This window comes from Grampus griseus (assembly GCF_964374135.1).
Source record: "Grampus griseus genome assembly, chromosome: 21".
In the NCBI taxonomy this organism is placed as follows: Eukaryota; Metazoa; Chordata; class Mammalia; order Artiodactyla; family Delphinidae; genus Grampus; species Grampus griseus.
Genome location: NC_139015.1, coordinates 28324559 through 28348296, shown reverse-complemented (window position 1 = coordinate 28348296; position 23738 = coordinate 28324559). Strand labels below are relative to the sequence as shown.

Below are 23738 nucleotides of genomic sequence, written 5' to 3'. Positions count from 1 at the left end.
CCCTCATAAAAAATCAAGAGCTGACCAAATTATAAACAGACTGGTTTGCAGAAGTTCCCAGCAAAACCTAATTATGAAGCTTATCCTTATTCTATCCGAACTCACTCCATTAGTCATGCAAATTCTGAAAATGATTAAGTTATTTTATGTGCTGGAATCCTGGAATTAATAATAAAGAGGTGAGTAGCAGTAATTAGACATTACTATGAAACTTTATTATGTCAGGTCGCTCTGGGTCATACTGCACCTCTTCCTGACCCTGCACCCAATAATATAATACGTACGTACATACACATACATACACACACACACACACACACACACACACACATACACACACACTCACACCTATAAGATGGTTTAATGAATGACTTAATGGTTTTAGTTAATTTATGATAACTTTTTAAATGACAGCTAAAACCAGGGGAGAAGGCTTTGCAAATGCTGCATGAGTATTATTTTGGAATTGGTTAGAGAAAGAGATTTGGTGATTATCATCGGGGGAATCCTTTCTCTCCAGAAAAGGCAAAGCACCACAAGGAGAAATCATTTACTATGAGGGTGTTTCAAGCTATGGCAGCTGGAACAGGAGCAAGTGATAACTTAAATCTTGAAGGAGCTTTAGATGATCATGTCTCATCTCATCTAATTTTACAGACAGAGGACTTAGCCTAGAGAAATTATGTGAATAAGAGAGCTAGGCTCCATTGATTGGTGGGGAAATTGGAGAGCATCAGGGTTTTCTCAGCATGGGACTGGGTGAGAGAACATGGAAGGCAGGTCCACACTTAGTTTGCAGAGAACAGAGAAAGTAAGTCACTGACTGTTTAGCTTGGAGAATCCCGGCCTCATCTGAGATAAGAGAGCACTATATGGAAACAGAGATATCATGATGCCTATCCAAAAGGGGTTAAGAACCTTGATTCAGTACATCTCTGGGGAAGCAAAAGTAAATAAAATGTAAAAGATAAGGGAGGGATATAAAAAGCGGGGGAGGGAGAGAGGAAGAAAGAGACAAAAAGAAAAGCATACTTTATAGATGGATGTAAGATTCAGGAGTTACACATTTATGTATCAGATTATGGAGGTTCAGCATTGCCAATCTGGTTGGATTGATGATGGGGCTTAGGCAGATGTTCCTTTGTGGGGAGCAACGGGGAAAACAGAGGGTAGGGGAGAGAAATATGTAATTCTTACAGGGGTACAGAAATTCAACTCTGCAGAAAACTTTCTTTGCTGCTGGAGAGAGAGACCTGAAATGAAAGACAGCAAAGCTGTGAACTTTGCCCAGAATGAAGCAGTCCTCAGCCCTGCCCGCTTCAGGTGTGACTGGGTGTACCCAGATGGCATCCTCATGCAAATGTGACAAATGAAGAAACAGAAATTCGTATGGAAGGTCCTTGGGAAGGTGACATAGAAGAAGAGGAGAAGGGGGACAAAGGAGCGTGAGGTTCAGCTTGAGCGAACGGGTCTGGTCTTGGGAAGCAGCTGCTGAAGCTCAGCTTATTTGTCTACAAATCCCTCCTAGTGAGGTAACAATTTTAAGAGATGGTGGAGGGAGGGTTTGACATTAAGGGATCTGGGGATGAGGAGATGAGTAAGACAGTGATAAATTCAAGAAAATGGAGAGCTTTATAGGAGGGAAGGCAAGAGTCTGGTTGCAACACGGTGATTAAAATACCCACCTTTGACAGATGTAGGAGCCAGTAAACTTTAAAGCACGCGTGCGTGCGTGTGTGTGTGTGTATGTGTTTTGCCTGCTCTGACTTTTTGCAGCAACGCCATGAGGTGAGCAGGAAAAATATCTTATCCACGATTTAGGATGGTGCAAAATTAAGCGACTCAAAGTCGCAAGATGGTAAGCGGTGAGCCTGGGTTCCCGTCACTCAGACTCTGTGTCTACTGTGTGCTCCTCTACAATACTGCTGGTACTTTACAGAACTGCTCAGAATGGATATAGTGGAGAACAGGAAGGTCAGTGAAGAAAATCACATGTGCTTCCTCTTAAAAAGGTGGTGGGTTTTTTAGTGCGTTCATTTTCTCGCCTTCTCCAACGGTGGCGGAGCCTCAGGACTCTGAAGGGGGCTTGTGTGACAATTAGGCAGCTGCCTGACCCATCATCATCGTCATTGGAGGAGGGGAGCTACAGACTCCCCAGGATGCGCCTAGCCTCAAAGTGCACAAGGCCTTGGAGACCTCTGTTCCTGCCTCCATGAGGGCCTGGAAAGCCCAGGGGCTCCTTGGATTCCCTTTATATCGATTCCAAGGGCCCTGCCGGACAATTCAGATTGCACAGAATCCTTTGTGCACACACCCCCAGGATGCTTGCACATTCGTCACTCACTCAAAGCATATTAAATCATTTCAATGTGTCTCTCTTTTTGTTCTCCTGGGTTTTTTTGAGTTTTTCTTTTTTTTTCAAATTTCTCAGCTTTTTAGGAAGCAAATATGATACATTCACCTCCAAATGTGGAGATGTCTCAGCGAGAGGCACTCCGAGAAAATGCCTTTGAAAACGGCATTTGTTGGCTCACTGGGGCCAGACGCAGCCACCTCAGCTCTTGCTTGAAACCCAAACAGGGTGACTGCCAGTCAGGGATTCCAACCAGCTGGAGGAATTGGCCTAAACCATCTGACAAAAGGGATCCCTTTTCCTCAACAGCAGCTTCTCCATCTCTCTCTCTCTCTCCTTTTTTTTTTTGTTGCTCGAGAATGCACAGTTTTGCATTTGCCCTTCATACAAATAACTGGAGGGTGGGAATTATTCAGAAAGCTCGTGTTCGACACCCCATCTGTTCATTCCTGACAGCAATATATAATATAAGGCTATAAAAACTTGAAAAATAATGCAACATAAAAAGGGATTGACTCAGCTCCAAGAGGCCATAAATGGTAACAAATACCACTGGATGATTTATTTCACGCTGTAATCTTTACAGTAAGTCATCTTTCAGACATTTCCTTGTGACAGGTTTTAATAATATTAATGCCCAGAGCAATCCAAATCATCGCCCATAGACGTATTTATCAAGCTGTCAATCCGAGTAAATGAAATTCTATAGGCAATAATGTAACATGTTTAAAAGAAGCTAATAAAACAAGTCAGCAGAGAAATATGACTTCCAAGTACTCTCTCCCTCTAATCCAGTCCTGTAGGTTATACAGCCAAAATGCAAATCTTTCCGTACCTGATGTATTGCTCCAAAAATACCAATGGCCTTTTCCCAAGCTTCTGTATATTTGCTCTCACACATTCATAGAGCCTGCAGTGCAGTGCATCCTGCCGGAGCTGCTGAACTCCGGAGGCTTAGCATTTATTGTTTTGTTTGTCTTGCTTCTAAGCAGGTACCTGATTGGCAGCTGCAGTGAATAACATCTAAGTTTCCAAGGCTTATTAAAATGTAACAGCTATCTGAGCCATAAACCAATCTTTACGACACCCACTCTAGGAGGGCCTTCAAGAATACCTAAGAAAGTGACTTCATGGTTTACCAGTGGCCACGTAGGGTGTGCTCTCTGCTAATTACGTCTCATTCATGCAGGTCACACTATGCCAGCTGTTAAAGCATTTGGCGTTTCAAACGCAGTTCCAGATCTGCTTCCTGCAGGAACCCCTCCTTATTAATTTCACTAATTTTCTGATCTCTAGCACAGTGCCTGACACACCCCTCAACCCAACTTCATAATGAATGAATCTGTGAAAGCACGACGCACATCCAAGGTGCTCACCACACGTTAGATGTTAATAGGCATTGCACTGATTTATTCGATTCATTCTACAGTTAACTGACGCCTCGTTTTTTTCTGGCTTCTCACACACATGCTCCTTGAGGACAGATTTAGTGTTTAATGGGCACCATGAGTGTTTCCTATACCACTGGGTACCCTGTAGGATTATGTGTAGCACACAAACACACATATATACACATATATGAATGATATACACATATGTCTCATGTATCTATGCATACAAATGTATATGCATCATGTATATCATATATACACACACATATATATATCGTAATTGACATGATATTGTTTAAATGTATTTATTTATTAGGATTATGGTCTTATGTTTATTTGGAGTAAATCCTTCAAGGTGTCTATCCAGCCCGTTATCTGCACTTACCTACTTCTTTGAGAACTGCCTCATCCCCCCACCCAATGGCCAAGTTTGCTCCTGATGACGCCACTTCCCGGATCTGATTGAACAAGTCAGGGAACTGATTCGAGCTGTACCGATCAGACGCTCTCTTCTAGTAATGGGACACTGGGATTCGTATTAGGAACGTTCTTGTCTTTCTTTAGTTTAAAAGGGTTTCTGTTGCTTGCAAGTAATTGGACATTAATTAAAATGCTTATATTTCATTGATAAATCAGCTTTATAAAAGACCACTTTTGTTTGTAAGGAGTTCATACTTTACAATGAGAAGCTGGATTTATTAAATTTCAATCAAATATGAAACCCTTTGTATCCTGATCATGCATGGTATTTTGAGTTGAGTTTGGGAGAGACCTTGGAACATCAGAAGAATTTATCAGACAAACATGAGAAGGGAAGCACATTCTAGGTATATGCACAGGCCCAACACAGGAAAAGAAGGATGATGTGTATTTTCAGAAGTGAAAGAATATAATATTGTTCAAATTCAGAGGACTTTTGTGAGAGGCAGGGGCCATACCATGAAGGGCATTGTTAAAGATTTTGAGCTCATTCCTAAAGACACTGAAAAACCACTGAAGAGAAGCAAAATCGTCATATTTTCATTTTTCATACGTCATTCTATGTATGATACAGGAACAGAAAAGAAGGGACCAGAGGAGATGTGGGGAGACCAGGTCAAAGGCCATTTCAATGGTGGCCTAAGAAGGAAAGATGGTAGCTTGGCCTGGGATTAGAATGAGAGATGGAAAGGGTATAGAGATGCAAGATACTTTTAGAGGTGAAACAGAGAAAACAATGAGACTTGGTGGAATTTAGGTGAGAAACCCGTCTCACAGCATCCTCACTTGATTCTTCAACCCCTACCAGGACTGCTAGCCCAGGTTGGCTGATGATAAAGCCGGCTAGGTTCACTGTCTGTTTTGCCTTTGTGTTTGCCTACCTCACCGTGTGTTTCTGAGTGCAGTTAATAGAGGCAGACTAGAAAGCAGGTATTTGGGGAAAGTTTTCATTTTATAATTTTATTCCCTAATTTGGCACAGGGATATTGTTCCAGAATCTGGTTACTTTTCCTACATCTCTATTGCTTCTCTTGCCTCCTCTTCCTTTCAACGTTAGCACTCCCTCACTGTACATCCCTCATGTACACTGTGAGGCTCAGAGTGAAGACAAGCCAGCCAGGGCGGCTATTAGATCGTGGGCGTGGGTCGGGAGACGTTTCAAAGCAGGCTTCTGCCCCCAAAGTTGATATATCCACGCATATACACACCCATTCTCCTGGGAATTAGTTTCCTTCCTTCTCTACTCTTCTGCTATTTTTTTTTAACATCTTTATTGGAGTATAATTGCTTTACAATGGTGTGTTAGTTTCTGCTTTATAACAAAGTGAATCAGTTATACACATACATATGTTCCCATATCTCTTCCCTCTTGCGTCTCCCTCCTTCCCATCTTCTGCTATTTCTTGGCTTGGGAAAAAAATACACCTGGAAAAATACTATGACAAGATTCAGTGGCTGAAATGGTAAAATGAAGAAGAGCAAAGAAGGAGCAAGGCAAAGGAGGCCATGCCACAGAGCTGGAGGTGGAGATGAGAGTACCTGGTGAAAGAGTGGTGGATTAAGAACAATTTTCCATTACACTCCTTCCCCCCAAGAAAGAAAAGGGTTCTAGGTGGGAAAGTGGACCTTGAAAAACCATCTGGTTGATATTCTGCTTACGTGGATTATAAAAGCACGTTTCTCCTGGTCATCTGACCGAAACCTTTAACTTTGAGGGCAGATGAATGTAAGCTCACCCAGGATGGTTTCTGCCTGTTTTACTCTTTAGTATGTTCACCATTTTTTCCCTACAAATTAGCTGTTAAAAAAAAAAAAAACCCACAGAATCCATATGGAGAGGTGAGAGCCTTGTGTCACTAGGTTCATTGATTTTCTTCCTTCCTCCCTCCCTCCCTTCCTTTCTTTTTTCCCCTTCCTTCAGAGTGTCTTCCTGGGTGAGCTTAAGAGATGCAAATGGAAATCAATTACTTTGGGTAGAGTGTGAGTCCTGAGAACTACTCCTGGAAGACTGAACTCATAGGACAAGCAGATACTTGACTTGGCCTTACAAATCCTTCCCAGTTATCTTTACCTCTAAGCCATCTCTAAGCCTCCTAATGCTGGTTTTGGATGCTGACCCACAAAGCTTTCTCAAAGGAGTAAAACAGAAGTGGGAAAAAAAGGAAACATGTCACCCATGGTCCTGGCAGCTGAATACCTACACTGTGGGCTAAAGCTAAAACCAGGGAAATTTAGAAAGGTCCAAGAATATTCAGATTTATGCCCAAGCGTGTAAAAGACAGGCGCCAGGCTTGGCTGACTGCAATATCTAACGGAATATTGCAGTTCACAAGCAAATCTAGCTAATTGGTATGAAAATTTTTTTTTATGCAATATTTTAAGGACTGGAAATATTGATATGTCCTTTACTTGTGACAAAATGCAAGCATAAAGGTATTAATCATAATGATCACATCAGTACATAAATAAAAACTGAGAGCGTTTTATTTACTAATGTTGGAAGACCATTTGCACTGCTTTCCGTTACTGAGCCTCACCAATGGATTAAGGTGCTAGTTTGAACTAAAGTCTGTTGTTTGCCTCTCCTCACTTCAATCTCTCCCAGATCTTCTTGTAAACATGTACATCTGCAAAGTATGTGTGTACAGGAGTGTATAAAGTATAAATGTGTAAAGTGAACCATACACAGATATAGGCACAGATATATGTGATTTACTTTACCGATTGATTCTTATACAGCAACACCAGAAACTTCCCACAAAGACTAATTTATCTGCAATATATGCGTTAGCAATTCTAAAAGATATGTATTAAAAATGTCTTCCATTATCTAAACTGAACATTTTAGGAGAAGTTTGAGTCTGAAAATGGCATCTCTTCTCACACTTATAAATTGCTTTACGATTTTTTTTTTAAACTAGCTTTTCCCCACTGGCACCTTAAACACGGATGGGCTATAATAATAGCTACATTTTATGATTAGAAAGCAGGGAGGCAGCAAGCCGTCTGGATTAAAATTGGAACTGGGGTTAGAATCACAGCCTTGGGAAGAGGGGCAGAGCCTCGCCTGGCCCACGGAGGCTCCAGTGGCAGAGAAAGCCCCCCAGCGAAGGCCAGTGGTGACACCCGTGCCATCTCGTCTGAAGACAGAGCTGTGTTCCCAACACAACACTGGGAGTAGAAGAAACTCCAGGTTTTAAAATGAAAAAAAAAAAAGCGGGGGAGGGTTATTTCTTGTCTTTACATAAGGATTCTGCATCGAGTTACATAAAATAACTATTCATTTAGAGCAATAAACAGAATAATAGTAAGAAAAAATATGTGACGTCTACATGTTTTAAGGAACATGACTATTGTTTAAAGAGAGACGGGCTCATAAGTAAAAAAGAATGGTGACAACTCGGCTTTCCTGGGGCTGAGGGGAACTGAGTAGGTTTCCAGGGAGCCAGGTTATTTAGCTCACTTTTTAGCACTATCTACAGCAATATTTCAGAGCAAAATAAGGAAAATATCTGTTCCTTTTCATTTAGCAGCCACAGAGATTACAGGGAAAAAAAAAAAATAAGAAATATGTAATCCCCGTGGTGTAATCCCCGTGGTATGGAAACTCACTTCTCTTAAATACCTCCCTCTGGCGTAATTGACTTTTCATGTGCATTTTAATTATGATATTTCAGCAGGTTGCAAGAGAATTTTTTTTCTGCTGCTGTTGTTGTAAATTATGGTTTGGAAAAAAAAAGTGTTATAAATCTAATTACATTTTCACTTATATTAACAAGTCAGCACAATCTTCCAGCATGTTTACCAAGCAATTCCAATATTTACAGCTGACCTAATTGGTTGTGGGGCAGAAGCAATGAACAATATTTTATTGTCCTGATAGCTGTGCATGTGCTGAAGACAGCTGCTAAGGTGTAAAGCTACCCGGTGACCCTGAAGTTTTGCCTGCCCTGTGTTTACCTTCATCAACCAGCTGTAAAACAGGACAGAAAGCAGGAGGGAAAGAGAAAGGGCTTCTGGGGTGGGGAGCGAAGGAGTTTGTTAAAGATGTCTGCTCTGAATCCTCTTTTGGCAAGAAAGATTTTTCCAGTTATTTGGGGGCTGTTACAGACTCAAAAGTTAACTTGTTCTTGGCAAGTTTGTATAAAAAGTTATAAATAGCTGCATGAAAGCCAGTAATATCTTGGGTCAACATCCCTGATATTTGACACTTAAGTTGAGGCCAATCTTGGTCCTGTCCTTGAATTTCACTGTCAAAGCCCATGTAGTCTTCAGAACCCCAGCATGGGTGTAACACAGGCTGGAAATTCTTATATTCTCAGGTCCTTAGAGAACGGGCTAAAAACAAAGAACCCTCCTACCAGGCAAAGACCATATTGCTTCACGGGGAGACAGGAACTGGGTCTACCTCTCACGTTACTCACGGTGAGTTCTGCTGCCGCTCTCCACCCCTCAGATTTAAACGAAGATCACATTTATCTCTCAGCCCTCTGTCTTTCCTACTAATGCTATTGGTGTTAACACAAATGTAGAATGCCAGTACAATCTTAGCAGAGAGCTGCTTTGAGGCGAGTCTCCAGACCGTGGGTTCAATTACCGTGTGGGCCAATCTTGTCTTCTGGGTCATGATAATGATAATGATGATAAATGTTAATTTATTGAGTGCTTACTCTCTGCTAGGAACTTTGCCAAGAGTCTAACACGCAGTCTTCTCATCAGCCCTATGAGATTGGTACCACCTGTTTTACAGATGGAAGAGCTAAGCCCCAGAGCAGTGAGTGACTGGGTCACCATCACGCAGCATGGAAGTCACCAAGCTGAGATATGACCCTGGCCTGTCCATCTCTGGAGTCCCCACTGTAGCCTTGGCACTGAGTAGCCTCCTTCTTTATCACTCTTGCCTCAACCTAAAAACTAAGAAAGCACTGCGCACAATAAACTTTGAGGTGTGGTTTTAGATGCACCCAGGAAGCCCTTACCAAACGTTCCTAGAATAACACCTCCCCTTAGGAAATCTCCCACTTAGGACTCTGTCCCTTAGCTGAAGTCCTTGATCCTCATGAAAGCAGAACTACCCCTGAAGGATTAACATTGTAAACTTCTGTTTTCGCAAATGATGGTTCTAATAGTAGATGTTGACGGGCATGGGAAGTAGCTGGAAATTCTAAGTCCTGAGTACAGGTGATGGTGGGCATCAAACAGAGAGCACAGAATGCAGAATGAAAAGTCTGTGGCAACTGCCTAAGTCACATTTACTTTTTCCCTAGGCATGTCCTTAGTCCCTGAATAGAGTTTTACTTAGAAACGGTGACTAAGCCTCCCATAATCTTCACCTTTCTCTTGTTGAGTTAGTTGGTCTTTTATATATGACCCTAAACAGACAAGGTCTCATCCCTGCCTTTTGGGAGATTTTAAGTGAGAAGAATGAAAACATGCAAAAACTAACTACTTAATTCAAATAAATACATACACTCAGTAAATAATCAGTTGTCCTACAGGAATTTTTATTCCTGTATTACCCGGGCTGCTTCCTCATCTCACCATCCAGCTAAATCAATGGAAATTTCTGTACCCGTGAAGTCCTAGGAGAGTGTGACTTCATTTTCCTTAAGACCTGTCCACATATTCACAAAGAGGTTTAAAAAGGGCTTTTGACCCTCTTTCATTACAGCCTTCTAATCTAGTCAGACAGGGCGAGGAAGACAAGAGTAATGAAAGGAATATGTTGAATTGTCCATGGTATTACTCTGACACTTTTATGAAGCCTAAAGCTATTTTGTCTTCTATTTTTAAGTAATGAGACTAAAATATTGTTTTTTAATATAAAGAACTCATTTATTCAATACATATCTGATGAATTATTCCTATACAGGCAGACCTCAGGGATATCGCCGGTTCATTTCCAAGCAACCACAATAAAATGAATATCGCAGTAAAGCAAGCCACACTAATTTTTTGGTTTCCCAGTGCACGTAAAAGTTACGTTTACACTACACTGTAGTCTATTAAGTGTGCAACAGCATTATGTCTAAAAAATGTACATCCCTTAATTAAAGATATTTCGTTGATAAAAAAAATCCAACCATCACCTGAAACTTCAGTGAGTTGTAATCGTTTTGCTGCTAGAGGGTCCTGCCTTGATGGTGGTGGCGGCTGACTGATGGAGGTGATGGTTGCTGAAGGCTGGGTGGCCGTGGCAGTTTCCTAAAATGAGGCAGCAGTGACGTCTGCCACATCGGCTTCCCTGTAGTACGCAAAGCTGCTTGTCGGTGTTTTACCCGCAGCAGAACTTCTTTCAAAATTGGAGTCAGTCCTCTCAAACCCTGCTGCTACTTTACCAACTAAGTTTATTTAACATTCTAGATCCTTTGTGGTCATTTCAGCCATCTTCACAGCATCTTCACCAGGAGCAGATTCCATCTCAAGATGGAATCCATGAGAAGCCACTCATCCATACAAGTTTATTGTCAGATTGCAGCAATTCAGTACCATCTTCAGGATCCACTTCTAATTCTAGTTCTCTTGCTATTTCCATCACATTTGAAGTTACTTCCTCCACTGCAGTCTTGAATCCCTCAAAGTCATCCATGAGGGCTGGAATCAACTTCTTCCAAACTCCTCTTATATTGAGATTTTAACCTCTTCCCATGAATCATGAATGTTCTTAATGGCATTAAGAATAGTGAATTCTTTCCAGGAGGCTTTCAATTTATTTTGCCCAGATCCATCACATGAATCACCATGTATGGCAGCTTTAGCAATACAAAATGTATTTTCTAAATAATAAGACTTGAAAGTCAAAATTACTCCTTGATCCATGGGCTGCAGAATGGATGTTGTGTCAGCAGGCGTGAAGACAACATTAATCTTGTCCATCTTCATCAGAGCTCTTGGGTGACCAGGTGCATTATCAATTAGCAGAAATATTTTGAAAGAATAATTTACTAAGAAGTAGGTCTTAAGAGTGGGCTTAAAATATTCAGCAAACCATGTTGTAACAAGATGTGTTGTCATCCAGGCTTTGTTGTTTTCACTTATAGAGCACAAGCAGGACAGATTTAGCATAATTTTTAAAGGTCCTAGAATTTTCAGAATGGTAAATGAGCACTGGCTTCAATTTAGAGTTACCAGCTGCGTTAGCCCCTAACAAGAGAGTCAGTCTGTCCGCTGACGTTTTGAAGCCAGGCACTGACTTCTCCTCTCTGGCTATCAAAATCCTAGGGCACCTTCTTCCATTACAAGCCTGTTTCATCCACACTGAAAATCTGTTCTTTAGTGCAGTCACCTGCATGAATTATCTTAGCTAGATTTTCTGGAAACTTCCTGCAATTCTACATCAGCACTTGCTGCTTCACCTTGAACTTCGATGTTGTGGAGATGGCTGCTTTTCTTAAACCTCACGAACTAACCTCTGCTGGCTTCAAACTTCTTCTGCAGCTTCCTCACCTGTCCCGGCCTTCACAGAATGGGAGAGGGTTGTGGATTAGGCTTTAAAGGAATGTTGTGGTTGGTTTGATTTTCTATCCAGACCACTGAAACTTTCCCCATATCAGTAATAAGACTGTTTCACTTTCTTATCATGCGTGTGTTCACCGGGGCACCGCTTTTAATTTTTTTCAAGAACTTTTCCTTCGCATCCACAACTTGACTGTTTGGCACATGAGGCCTAGCTTTTGACCTGTCTCTGCTTTCGACAGGCCTTCCTCACTAAGCTTAATCGTTTCCGGGTTTTGATTTCAAGTGAGAGACGTCGACTCTTCCTGTCACTTGAACACTTAGAGGCCACTGCAGGGTTATTAACTGGCCTAATTTCAATAGTGCTGTATCTCAGGGAAGAGGGAGGCCCGAGGAGAGGGAGAGAGATGGGGGAACAGCTGGTCGGTGGAGCAGTCGGAACACACACAACATTTATCAATTAAGTTCATAGTCTTAAATGGGTGAGGTTCATGGTGCCCCAAAACAATTACAATAGCAACGTCAAAGACCACTGATCACAGATCACCGTAACAAATATAATCATGAAAAGTTTGAAATATTACAAGAATTATCAAAATGACACAGATACACAGAGTGAGCAAATGCTGTTGGAAGAATGGCACCAACAGACTTGCTTTGATGTGGGGTGGCCACAGACCTTCCATTTGTAGAAAATGCAGTATCTGCAAAGCGCAATTAAACAAGGTACGCCTGTCTATATGGTACTTTGCTAGAGTCACAGCACACTGCTTCTCAAGAAATCTGATTTCTGCCGAAAGGTACAGGACAAGAACTAGAAGGGCGGTATTTAGAGGATCTAAAAGAGAGCATCTACTAATTCTTTCCTTATTCTTTTATTCTTCTATTCCCTGGTACCCTAACTCTTTCATCTGTCTTTGGAACTCAGGCTCGTGGTACTTAAAAATAGCACTTCTAGATGTGTTTGTGTCTATCTTTATACCTACCCCCATATCTACACCTATAATCGAACATAGATACATCTGCCTTACTGTTTTCTTTGAACTGTTAATTGAGACTTGATGAAGATGCTTACTAAAACTTCATGACCGAAATACACCCCTGCTAGTGATTTCTATGTATCCAAATAACACCAATTGAAATGAGGAAGGCATCTTCAGAGGTTCTGAAATGTAAGGTAGGAAACCATAGGACTGGGGACATAAGTGCTACCTGGACTCTTGGAGAGAGGTAATTTGGGGAGATGAAATACTGGCTATACGGTATTAAGTAAACACAGACTTCTAGACCATGATTTGAAATCCTACAGTAAGAGAATACTCGATAAGCACGTATGAAGGAAAAAAATCAAAGACTGCTTCTGATTTACTGGTTGTGGGCCATACTGTACTCAAACAGAAAAGCCCATGCTTGTCTAGAGGAAAAGTTATTTTAAAAGCTTAATATGGAAGAAAGGGGGAAAAAAAGTACCTGCTCAGATAATCTCATTTGATTAGTTTCTGCAGAAAGCTCAGATAGGATGTGGAGAGAGAAGAACCACGTATGGTGATTCGTATCCAAGCTTCTCCCCCTGGAAAGACCCTGGAAGCTGGTCCTCAGTAGGAGTTCAGGCATCACTGAGGTTAAAAGATGGTGTTTCTCTTGCCTGGATCATCTGGGGCACAGAATTCAATAAATGTGAAGAGCTGAGAATAGAGAAGAAGGGCTCAGCTTCCTTTCCTGACATCAGTCTGTGTGTGTGTGTGTGTGTGTGTGTGTGTAAGGGGCATGGTACTCGAAAGTGAGACCTTGTAGGAACAGATGTCCCAGGAGCCATGCCTGGCAGAGGATGCCCTGGCAGTCCTTCTGATGGACTGTAGTTTGCTCGGAAACTGAAGACTGCCGAGGGATCAGCTGGAGGACACTGGGAAAGAGCCAAGGAAGGAGCTGGAACCTCCATGGAAAGAGTGTTCTGGAGGGGAAATGGCAAGCAACAGACTTGGGTGCAACAAAGTGAGTGCTGACGCTCCAGGGATGGTGGGCTGTAGACAGTGCATGAAATTTTGGAAGGTCTTAAACTTCAAGCCCTCTCCCCTTGCATGAGAAAGATATTGGCTGCAAAAGCATGGAAATCTATGAGCCAGGGGAATGATGGCAGAGGTGGTGGGCGGGGGCACAGAACCACAACCAGGGAACCCTTTTTCACTTGCTCGATTTTTACTAGATAAGAATTTAATCTGTTTTATCTCACTGAATCCTCACAAATAACATTTCAATTATTTTGGTTCTAATATCATCTCTGTTTTGAAGATGAGGAAACCGAAACCTAAAGGCTAAGGAAGGTGGGGATCTAGGGCTCATGCCTGCTGTGGGGCAATGCTCATGGCTGGTATTGATGGGCCACTTGCCTATTAAAGAGCTAAGGCTGGGCTGGACATCGGGAAAGAGAGAAAGAAATACTACGCATGGTCTCTGGTATCTCCAGAAGGACATGGGGGAGTATGAAGACAAAGCTGATACTATAAATACAATCTTAGTCACAGGTTTCACAGAGACAAAGTGGGAAGGGAAACTGTGTGGAAACTTATTTAGGCTTCAATAGAGTCTATAAGTGTTGAATTAGGCAGACCCAGAGGGAGGGTTTCTACGGAAGGGCTGATATTCCCAAAGAAGACAAACCTTTCTATTAGAATTGGTTTCCTCTCCTGACCCAGATCTATCAGACACTACTTGGAAATTTCTGCCTCTCCTTGTTTCACTGATTAGCGATCTACCCATGTCCACCTGAGTTTATAAACACCCACTTTTCAAAATACTGAATGACTTAGTGTGGTTGTTGTGTTACTGGCCAGTCACAACATGAATTAGTTGTATCTAAATCTTTTCTTTCTAATACCTAATCAAAAACGGTTTTCCTGAAGAAGTGGATTTTGATAGAGACAGAGAATAGTCAACAACTGTACAATAGTAAAATGGTCAGAACTTTCCTAAGCTCACCCAAAGTGGGATGGCCACAGTAAAGAAACTGGAAGTGAGGGCAAAGGGGCTCCAAGAGGGTTTGAGAGGCATTTTTATTTATCATCACATTTTGCATAGGCGTAGCTCTAAGCCTATCACCCTGAAAAAAGTCAGAGGAAATATTCATCTTCCCCCTCTCGTATTACATGACCTCTTGATTTAAGGACGCAGAACGCCGGTGAGCAGAACTAGTATTTGTCTATCTGCTCAATGAATACATAACCACCACCTATTAAACAGAGTTTTGTGTGCTAGTCTGAGACCCAAACTGCTATTTATATGACGTTGCTTGTTGTTGCTTATTCTGTGGGAAAAGAAAGACACCAGGGATGCAGTGAAATATCGGACTATAACTTTCACGTACGTTAGGGCTGTCTGTACTGCTTCGAGTACTAAGAATAGAAGATAGTAGTTTCTGAACTTACCAGAAAACCCACTAGTGGCCTGAAGATTACATCTTTAAGAGCACCAAGCCCACTGTCAGCAAAACTATAAATGATCGTGGGCTGGTTTTGGAGTGTGCATGTAATACTATTAACACATCAAAAATGGATTACAAATAGCGCCTACCACACATACTACATTTTTCCCCCAATAATGCCCGCTTGTCTCTATTAAGCCATCAAGTCTATCTTACCACTCGCGATCGTTACTCAGGACACGTGTTTGCTAATTTGCTAGCTGGAATATCTTTGCCCTACAAAAAGAAAAACAACAAAAAAACCCCCAAAAGCAGAAAACAAAACCCACCCTATTCTGTAGTCCCAAGTGGGAGCATTACCTGTCATATATCCCATTAACACTGGATTTCAAACAACTGAGCTGACCACTCCCTTGATGAAATATCACAGAAATTCACTCGCAAATAGCACTGATCTGTCAACGTGCATATGACCATCTCATCAGCAGTCTGGCTTTGATTAGTTTTAAGCTCTGTAGTTCATGAGAATCTGTCTTGCTTTTGAATTAAGAGGTACAAGTGAATAAGCATCATCTTTAGAGATGATCTGGATGGGACACTATCACTATCTTTGACCTTCTTTAGGGGCTTTAAAGCATATTCAGGGATCCCCCAGCCATAGAGAGGGCTGATGGGTCCAGGTTGCAGATGCACCAGGCCAGCTGGACCAATTCTCCTTTTAGATGCCTGCTTTAGGCCATTTCCTTATTTATCACAGACAATAAAGGGACTAAAAACAATGGGGAAACATCAGCAAGTTAAATGATTTTGTTTGTACAGCTGTGTTAAAGAATGGTGGGAAACGTCAGTGAAACTCAATGGCTGAAATTGCATTTAAGGACCTTCTGTGGGTTTTGATTATCCATGACTTGCTAATCCTCTCTTACCACAGAGAAGACAAGGGAAAGAATAAATAAAAGCATAAACATGCTTGGAGCATTTTACGTGTTATCACATATGTTATCTTTATAGTCTCAAAACACTTTTCAGATTGGAATCATGTTTTTGCAACAAATTTGCATCAACGTAAACAGAACATACATGCATATATTCACACACATGCGCAATACCAACAACCAAGAACGTATTCTTGAGAAATCTGAGACGTTATTTCTCACTCCATCATGCATCCACACCTCTAGTCAGGCTACTTGGTACATGGAAGGCTCCATGTTTTCCCCACGTGTTGCCCGTGTTACATTCTCCACAGGAACTGAGATTCCCATTCTCTTACCTTTCTCCAAATCCCACTTCCTACAGGAAACATTCTGGAACAATCCACCCAGCCCCCATTGACCTCTTCCTCTTTGACCTGCTGTCAGAATCATCAATGTAGCACTGGAAGGGATGCTGCCTCATTTGGCCTCTGATTTAATTTATCTGAATTCATCTCGTTTACCCAACTAGGTTGCGTGGGGGTGGAAACATGATTTCTGCATCTAAGCATAGTGCCTACTTAGCACGCAGCTACTCAATACTTAGCTCTTTACCCACCGTTTTAAAAAGAAAGAAAAATCTACAAATCTCAATGCTAACCCCTAGCTGTTCTGTTGTCATTAAGAGTGAGGCAAAATTCCTGAAATTCCATAGAACCTTTCCTCCAAACAGATGTTAATCCTTTCCCTCCTTTCCCACAGATTATCTCACTCAGATTTCATAAAATCCTGGAATGGAAGGCAGGGTAGGGCAGAAAATATAATTCCTAGATTTTTGTATTCCTCTTAGAAGGCACATACATGAAGCGGTGGCACCTTCGGTGGCTCAGATATTTGACGCCTGCCTCACCTGTTGGACAGGTACAGCAAAACCTCTGTTAACCAGACCCATCTATCCAGAATCCTCAGTTAAACAGAAGCATGATTCTTCATGCATTAAAAGAAAGAGGTGAATTATAGCAAAAACAGGATCAAGGATTTATTTCAAAATCCACATCCTTGGAGAGCTCTGCATCTACTACATATTCGGTCCAATCTCGTACATCTTCCTAGATACAAGAATCGATCACTGCAATAATAAGGAACATTTAATGAACGCTCACTGTCAGTGAGGAATCAAGCAAAATGCTTTAAATACCTCATCTCATTCAGTCCTTACAAAGACCTACAGAGTATTCATTACCATTATACTCATTTAAGATATCAAAACGGAGACACCTAGGGCTTCCCCAGTGGCACGGTGTTTGAGAGTCCGCCTGCCGATGCAGGGGACACGGGTTCGTGCCCCGGTCCAGGAAGATCCCACATGCCGCGGAGCGGCTGGGCCCGTGAGCCGTGGCCGCTGAGCCTGCGCGTCCGGAGCCTGTGCTCCACAACGGGAGAGGCCACAACAGTGAGAGGCCCTGCGTACCGCAAAAACAAAAAGAAAAAACAAAAAAACGGAGACACCTAGAAGTAAAGCAAGCTGTCCAAGATCGCACAGCTTAGGGAGGGCCAGCGTTTGCATGGAACATTGTGTGATGCCAGAGAAGATGATACAATCCTTACCTATAGCCAATCACAATTCTCAATCATGAGAGATTTTCCTGGTATTTTATAGGTACTAAATTGAAATGCTGCCAACACATGACAGCGTTATTCACAATAAAATTTGGGGTGACAGAAGTTTTAGATCAACGCTCTATTTAAAAATTATTCAATAAACAGATCACACTCTTCAGCTCCAACCCCGCATTCTGCTTAATCGGGGTTATCTTGGAGTAGAGAGATGCAGGAAAAAGAGAGTAGGGGAGGAAGAATTTGTTGGCCCTATTCTGCAGATTTAAAAACCGAAAGCAATCTCATCAACAATTTGTTGGAAATAAGGCATGGATTAATAATAGAAAAAACCTTGAGGAAGAGTTGAAATTTTGCCCTCACCCACATTTCCTGAGTGCCTGGAGGGTGACCTGAAAGAAAACTGGGTGCATAACCTCTGGCTGTCATAAGTATAAATTGTTTCAGCAATGTTGTGGGAGGTATATTCGCTTAGTTCAGACATATTGGGAGAAGTTGGGAGGAACTCATGTTGGTGAGGAACAACTGTATTAGTCAGTATAGGAGCTGATAAAGCAAATATTCTTGTTTAAGTCAAATTTTTATTGCCCAGTGATTCTTAGAAAAAAAAACATAGAGGACCAGGGTCCTCTGCATCTCTTACCTGGTGGTCAAGCTCAAGTTGCTAGCCATGCTCATAGGTGTCGCTGGGCTGGAGTCCTGTGTTTTTGGACCAGAGTGTTCCCTTCCGCTGTTTCTCATCACCGTGACTGTTGTCCCTGCAATGTCATAGCCATCTTGGTGAGCTGGCGTAATACCCCTTCATAAGGGATTTCTGGACTGTTCCTATTGGCTGAGAGAGCTCTAGCCTCTTGACTAGGGAGAGGCTGAGAATCCTCAGCTACAGACTGTTCTAAGAGGATGGTTTGTGGAAAACTCTTTAATTTCCTTCTACAGAGTTAAGAGAGTGGGTGAAAATGATGGTGAGGATGTTAATACCATATGGTACGCTTAAAAGAAGTACCTACTGAGTACTTTCTTATCCATTCCTCACCTTTCTCATCCATCATTCTTCCCATCTCATCCAGAAGTATAGCATTTGGGGAGCCTTTCGGCTGCCAGCAGTCTACAGCCGCTACAGGACACTAAGGAAAGATCACTATACAAGGCCCCTACTCCCTTCTGCAGATACCAGTCAGCCTGCAATTCATTCTCCTTGGATACTGCTTCCTTTTACTTCATTTTTCCTTCAAGGCTTCCTTTATTATTTATTTTAACCTTTGAAGAATCTTGATCTTACCTGGGATATGTCTCAAAACACTTGTGAATTTCCACATCTGGAAATAACACAAAAGCAGATAATCTTCTCATCTGCAAAACAGGGAGAAGACTGGGACCTCAAAGGGTGATGGTTGAGGATAAAATGCAAGAATGTGTGAGCAACATTAAATGAGCAGCACGAAGCTGCTCTGAGATGGAAACAAACTGACACCTGAGCCTCCTGCGCCCACACGCTGATACTCCATCACGCCATTTTTATTCCAGAACAGAGGTTTAACCTAGGAATCCTTTAAACGCACTTGGCTAGGAAGCCATCCTTGCTCAATAAGAATTGGCACTCGGTACTGTGATGAAAAGTAACATTCTAAAGGATGCTTTGGAAGTCAAATGCTTTTCTTTCACTATTCAAAAACCCTGCATGATCTGCTTGCCTGAACCTGATCGCCAGGGGATCAGAGATGGGAAGACTGCCTGGGAAGAAGTTATCAAGGGGACGGACGGAGCCAAAGAGGAGGCATCACTGCCACTCCTCTTCCTTGCCCACCTAAGTGGAGAAAAGAGACAGGACCTTTCCTCCTGCGTCAATTTAAGAATCTCTCTGTACTTAGACTACTCGGAATGGGGAGTTCCTCTGGAACAAGCCTTTGAACCCACACTGAACCAGGTTTTGGACAATGGCAGACGTAAAGAGCCACAAAACCCTCTTGGTATCCCTCTTCTTTTGATGTAACTCTTTCTCAGCCATTTTAATCTGCAGAAAATATCAACTGAGTCAAAACATACTTTTGGAAGAAGAGGGACATCCTTTGCATATGTGATTTGTCGGTTTAAATCAGCAGTAATTGCATCATCCAGGTGTACCAAGAGCCAAGTATGGAAGAAGATTGCTCCCTGTCTGTAATCCTCAGAAGCCTTCACTTACATATGGAATTTTGATGGGGTTTTCAGCTTGATTGATGTTTCCTTATTTTGTGGTTACCTTTTGCCCTGGGGGGGATGGCTTGGGAAGGGAACGTCTGAAGAAAAATCTAAGCGAGGAGTAGCGTGTTACCAACTGTCAGTTTTTAAAAGCTAGTCGGCTTAGTACTCGTGATAGAAACTGAGCTGCGGAATGTAAAACGCAACATGCCTAAACTGGCTTGGGAACAATGGAACTTTCGGGAAGTCTCTGTTTTCTCAGAGCCTCACTCTCCAGCCAACAACATTTGCCAGGTATTAAAAAAAGGTGGGAGGGGACGGGCGGGTGAGGTGAGTGCTAGGTATGAACCGTGAGAACTTTTTGCTCAGTAAAGCTTTGAATCTTCCCTTGTGTCCTTCTTAATAAAATCTCCTGAAAACACATGAATGATTTGCATAATGTTGGACGCTTTCATGATTATGGAAGTACGTCCATGGATATGGGGGCTGGAAGGTGCAGTCTCGTGAGGATGGGTGGGGGCTCCTGCTGTGTGTGCTGCCTGCCCGAAGGGAAAAGAACTGGTCCACGTGGTCTCTGCTTCCTTCAACTCTAAGTTCTATAATCCTAATGAATTTCACAAAAAAGTCTGAAAAGTGTCCTCTCTACCAGGTTGCAGAGAGGGTTGTTAAGAACGTGCAACAATTACTGCCCTTTCTCCCAGTTTCTTTACTGCCCTTTCTCCCAGTTTCTTTGCTGCTTCAAACATCTGGGAGAAAAACCAAAGAATAAAATAAAACTAGGAAGTAAAGTCCCTGTCTCTCAAGGCAGTAGATAAGCAATTGAAGTTTTTCTGATTTCACTCTAAGAGCACTTGATCATTTGATTTACTTATATTTTAATCTATTTAGCTACAGCTGACAGTGACCAAGTAATTACGTTTTCAGATTTTAGGCAAGGGAAAAATGAAATGGATTTTTGCCTAACGCCCTAACCAGACTGTTAATGGCTTGCCATGGCTTACTATGACTTCTTCTCTATGGATATTCTAAAGAGGGTTTCCTTAGACATCAAAAAAGACATGGCATCTAAGACCTGTGGGTGACTGAAAAAAAATAAATTGAAGTCCTATGCACGGCCAGCATTTGATTATCTTTCTCTTTTCTTCAAGAAGTGATTTCCTTGACAGCTATAGGCAACCATTTTCCTTTCCTGGCACACGTGACAGGATTGCATATTAAGACATGCCTCGTATGTGATTTCCATATGGAGAGCACTGATTCTACTCCTCTCGATCTCCCTCAGGAAATATGATCATAGCCCAAATGAGGGAAAACAATTCCTGCCTTATGTGGCTGACACTGAATCTGCTCCAGTTTACTAAACAGCTAACCTGTTGCAAAATTTAGTATCTACCAGTCATCGTGACACACCTAAGAGGTGACACCATGTATTCTGGATAAGAAACACTGCTCTCAGGAGCTGAAGAAGCAGTAGGACAAGAGATCAAGCCAATGCTTTCGTCTTGTGAAAGTAGGCATAGCATTCATCCATCTATTTATTTTTTATTTACATATCTGTTCATGATCAGAACTTCAAGAAAATTCTTAGAGCCATGAAAGATGGCATGGATTGGCCTGAAGAGAGGCTAGATGTGGGGAAACCTGCCAGGACACTATTTCAATCATTGGGATGAGAAATAAAGAGGGCCACGGCCAAAGTGGAGATGGACACCAAGGACTGGAGAAAATGAAGCCCCCCAGCCAATGGCGGGACCGACTCCAAGAACAATGGCAACTGTCATGAATACAGGAATGCAAGATGTTGGTGGATGGTCTCTGTGGACTATTACCGGGTTGTGTTCCTTTGTGCTGGAATTGGGTGGACGTGTGGTCCGTGGCCCTGCTTTAGAGAAGAAGAGGCATTTAGGAACACCTCTGCTCTCTCTCCTTCCTATAGCCATTGGTGCAGGAGGAGAGCCAAGCTAGAGAGATGAGCTGGTAGATTCACTGCGGCGGTTAGAGCTCAACCGTCCAGGTTTGGAATGCTCATCCCTAGGGAACACTGGCTGGGCTGACTCCCTTCTTAAAGAGGTCACTTAGTCTGAGATGTTGATGAAAAAAATGACGTAAGGTAAAATCTAAAGAAAACTATGAAGTAGAGTAAATTCAAGTTTGGACCTCCTATTCAAACTATTTCTTATCATTTCTGCACATCCCCAACCCCTTTTCACGCCCTCTTTCCAATTTCCTCTTCATAATTCCCCTCTCATTTATGCGTGACACCATCACAAACATTAACATTTTAAGGAGGAATCTAAAGCCTTTCTCAGGGGTGAGGATTAGGGGAATTTGGACACAGCTTTCCTAAGGCCACTCTCCTGCTGCCCACTCTCCACGCCATCACGTACAGAGACCGGTGTGTGCTTCTCCCTGCCCTGGTTGAGGACCCCGACTCTAACATCTCAGGCGTTAGAGAATTCACTGCTGAAACGGCAGGCAGCGAGCTGTTTAGCTGGAGCTGGCAAAGTTTCTGCCCAGTAACTTATCCAATCACATATGATTCCCCCTGCTCTTCAGGCTGGCCCTACCATGCATGGTCTTCATGCTCTGGATCCAAAACACACTGGGAATGGGTTCAAATAAGTAAAATCTACCAGGACTTCTCTGCCAATTCTTATTTCAACTGAATTTCACTGATGAGAAAAATAACGAGATTCTTTTTTGAGTCTGTGTTCCCACGGGTTCTATGATAATTACCGTATATGTAGTACTTACTATTTGCCAGGGACTGTTCTTAATGCTTTCTATGTGAATAGACTCCACCTGTATACTCTTTATGTACTAACAGTCTCATTTAACCCCCTGAGATATGTAATATTATCACCAACATTTTACAGAAATCTGAAACACTCTGAGAGCTTAAAGAGTTTGCCTAAGATCACACAGCTAAGAAGTAAGTGAGCAATGCAGAATCCAACGTTTTTAACCACTGCACCCTGCTGCCTCTCTAAAATGTTAGATTATGAACTTAAGGGGAGAACCTCTGGTATGGTTCTAGTCAGAAAAAAAAAAAATGGAAGTGATCAAAGAAGAGGGATTATAAATCATAGAACATCAGAACTGAAAAGAGCCATAGCAGTGATGAGGACTGCTGAATTTCAAAAGGATGACACTGAGATCCCAGAAGGTGATGTGTCTTCCCTAAAACGCATCCAATCAGTGGCACTGCCGCCGTCAGAATTCAAGTCTTCTGACTTCTCATTGAGAACAGGAGGTGGAAAAAGTTGGTGGGGCTGAGCAAACTTAATTAACTCAACGAAGAGATCATTCTTTAAAGGAAGTGGACCGGGGATACATTTCATCTGACTCTGAAATGTAAAATATTCAACCTGAAATCTGAACTAACTCTAAGTCAGTAAATTTTCTATTCTGTCATCTATTTGGTAAGTTCCTTAGTCCTTTTAGAAAGTTAATTCTCTGGAAGAATTTCCAAGACATTATCATGACTTTTAAATCTATAAGGCCAAGTAGTCTCCTTCTACAGTGATGTCCTCTTTGGCACAGTTTTGGCTAGAACTAACTCTCCAGGTTCAAATTCACACACAAGTCCACTCCCCTGGCTACCAGACCCTGAGTGTTTCATGGTACTCTGCTGCCATCGTCTGGCAGAGTGAAGTAAGAACAGCTGGCTCACGCATAGCCTGCTATTTAAGAATCTTGGTACCAGATTAATTAGAGTTGTTCTGGATGTAGTAGAAGCGGTGATGGAGGATCAGTATGGAGCAAGAAGAAAAAAAAAATGATTCTATTATGAAAAGAATGAAAGGTTCTGGGGAAGATCAAATGCCAGATTATAAATTGAAAGTCTTACTGATTCCCTAGATACTATAAATTACCTGTTATAGAAGTGGGTGAAATTTGGCGTATCTACAAATATAAATGCAGAGCTCTTT

At 42.0% G+C, this 23738-nt stretch overlaps 1 protein-coding gene across 1 annotated transcript in view; it reads right to left on the bottom strand.

The window, feature by feature from the left end:
- KCNU1 (potassium calcium-activated channel subfamily U member 1) overlaps positions 1-23738 on the bottom strand; it is a gene marked incomplete at its 5' end in the record, with an annotated part of 136502 nt that overhangs the window by 51259 nt on the left and 61505 nt on the right. The window contains one exon of the mRNA XM_082680408.1: positions 18272-18386. Coding sequence (XP_082536534.1) covers positions 18272-18386 — 115 coding nt within the window. The remainder of the gene's footprint in view (positions 1-18271; positions 18387-23738) is intronic.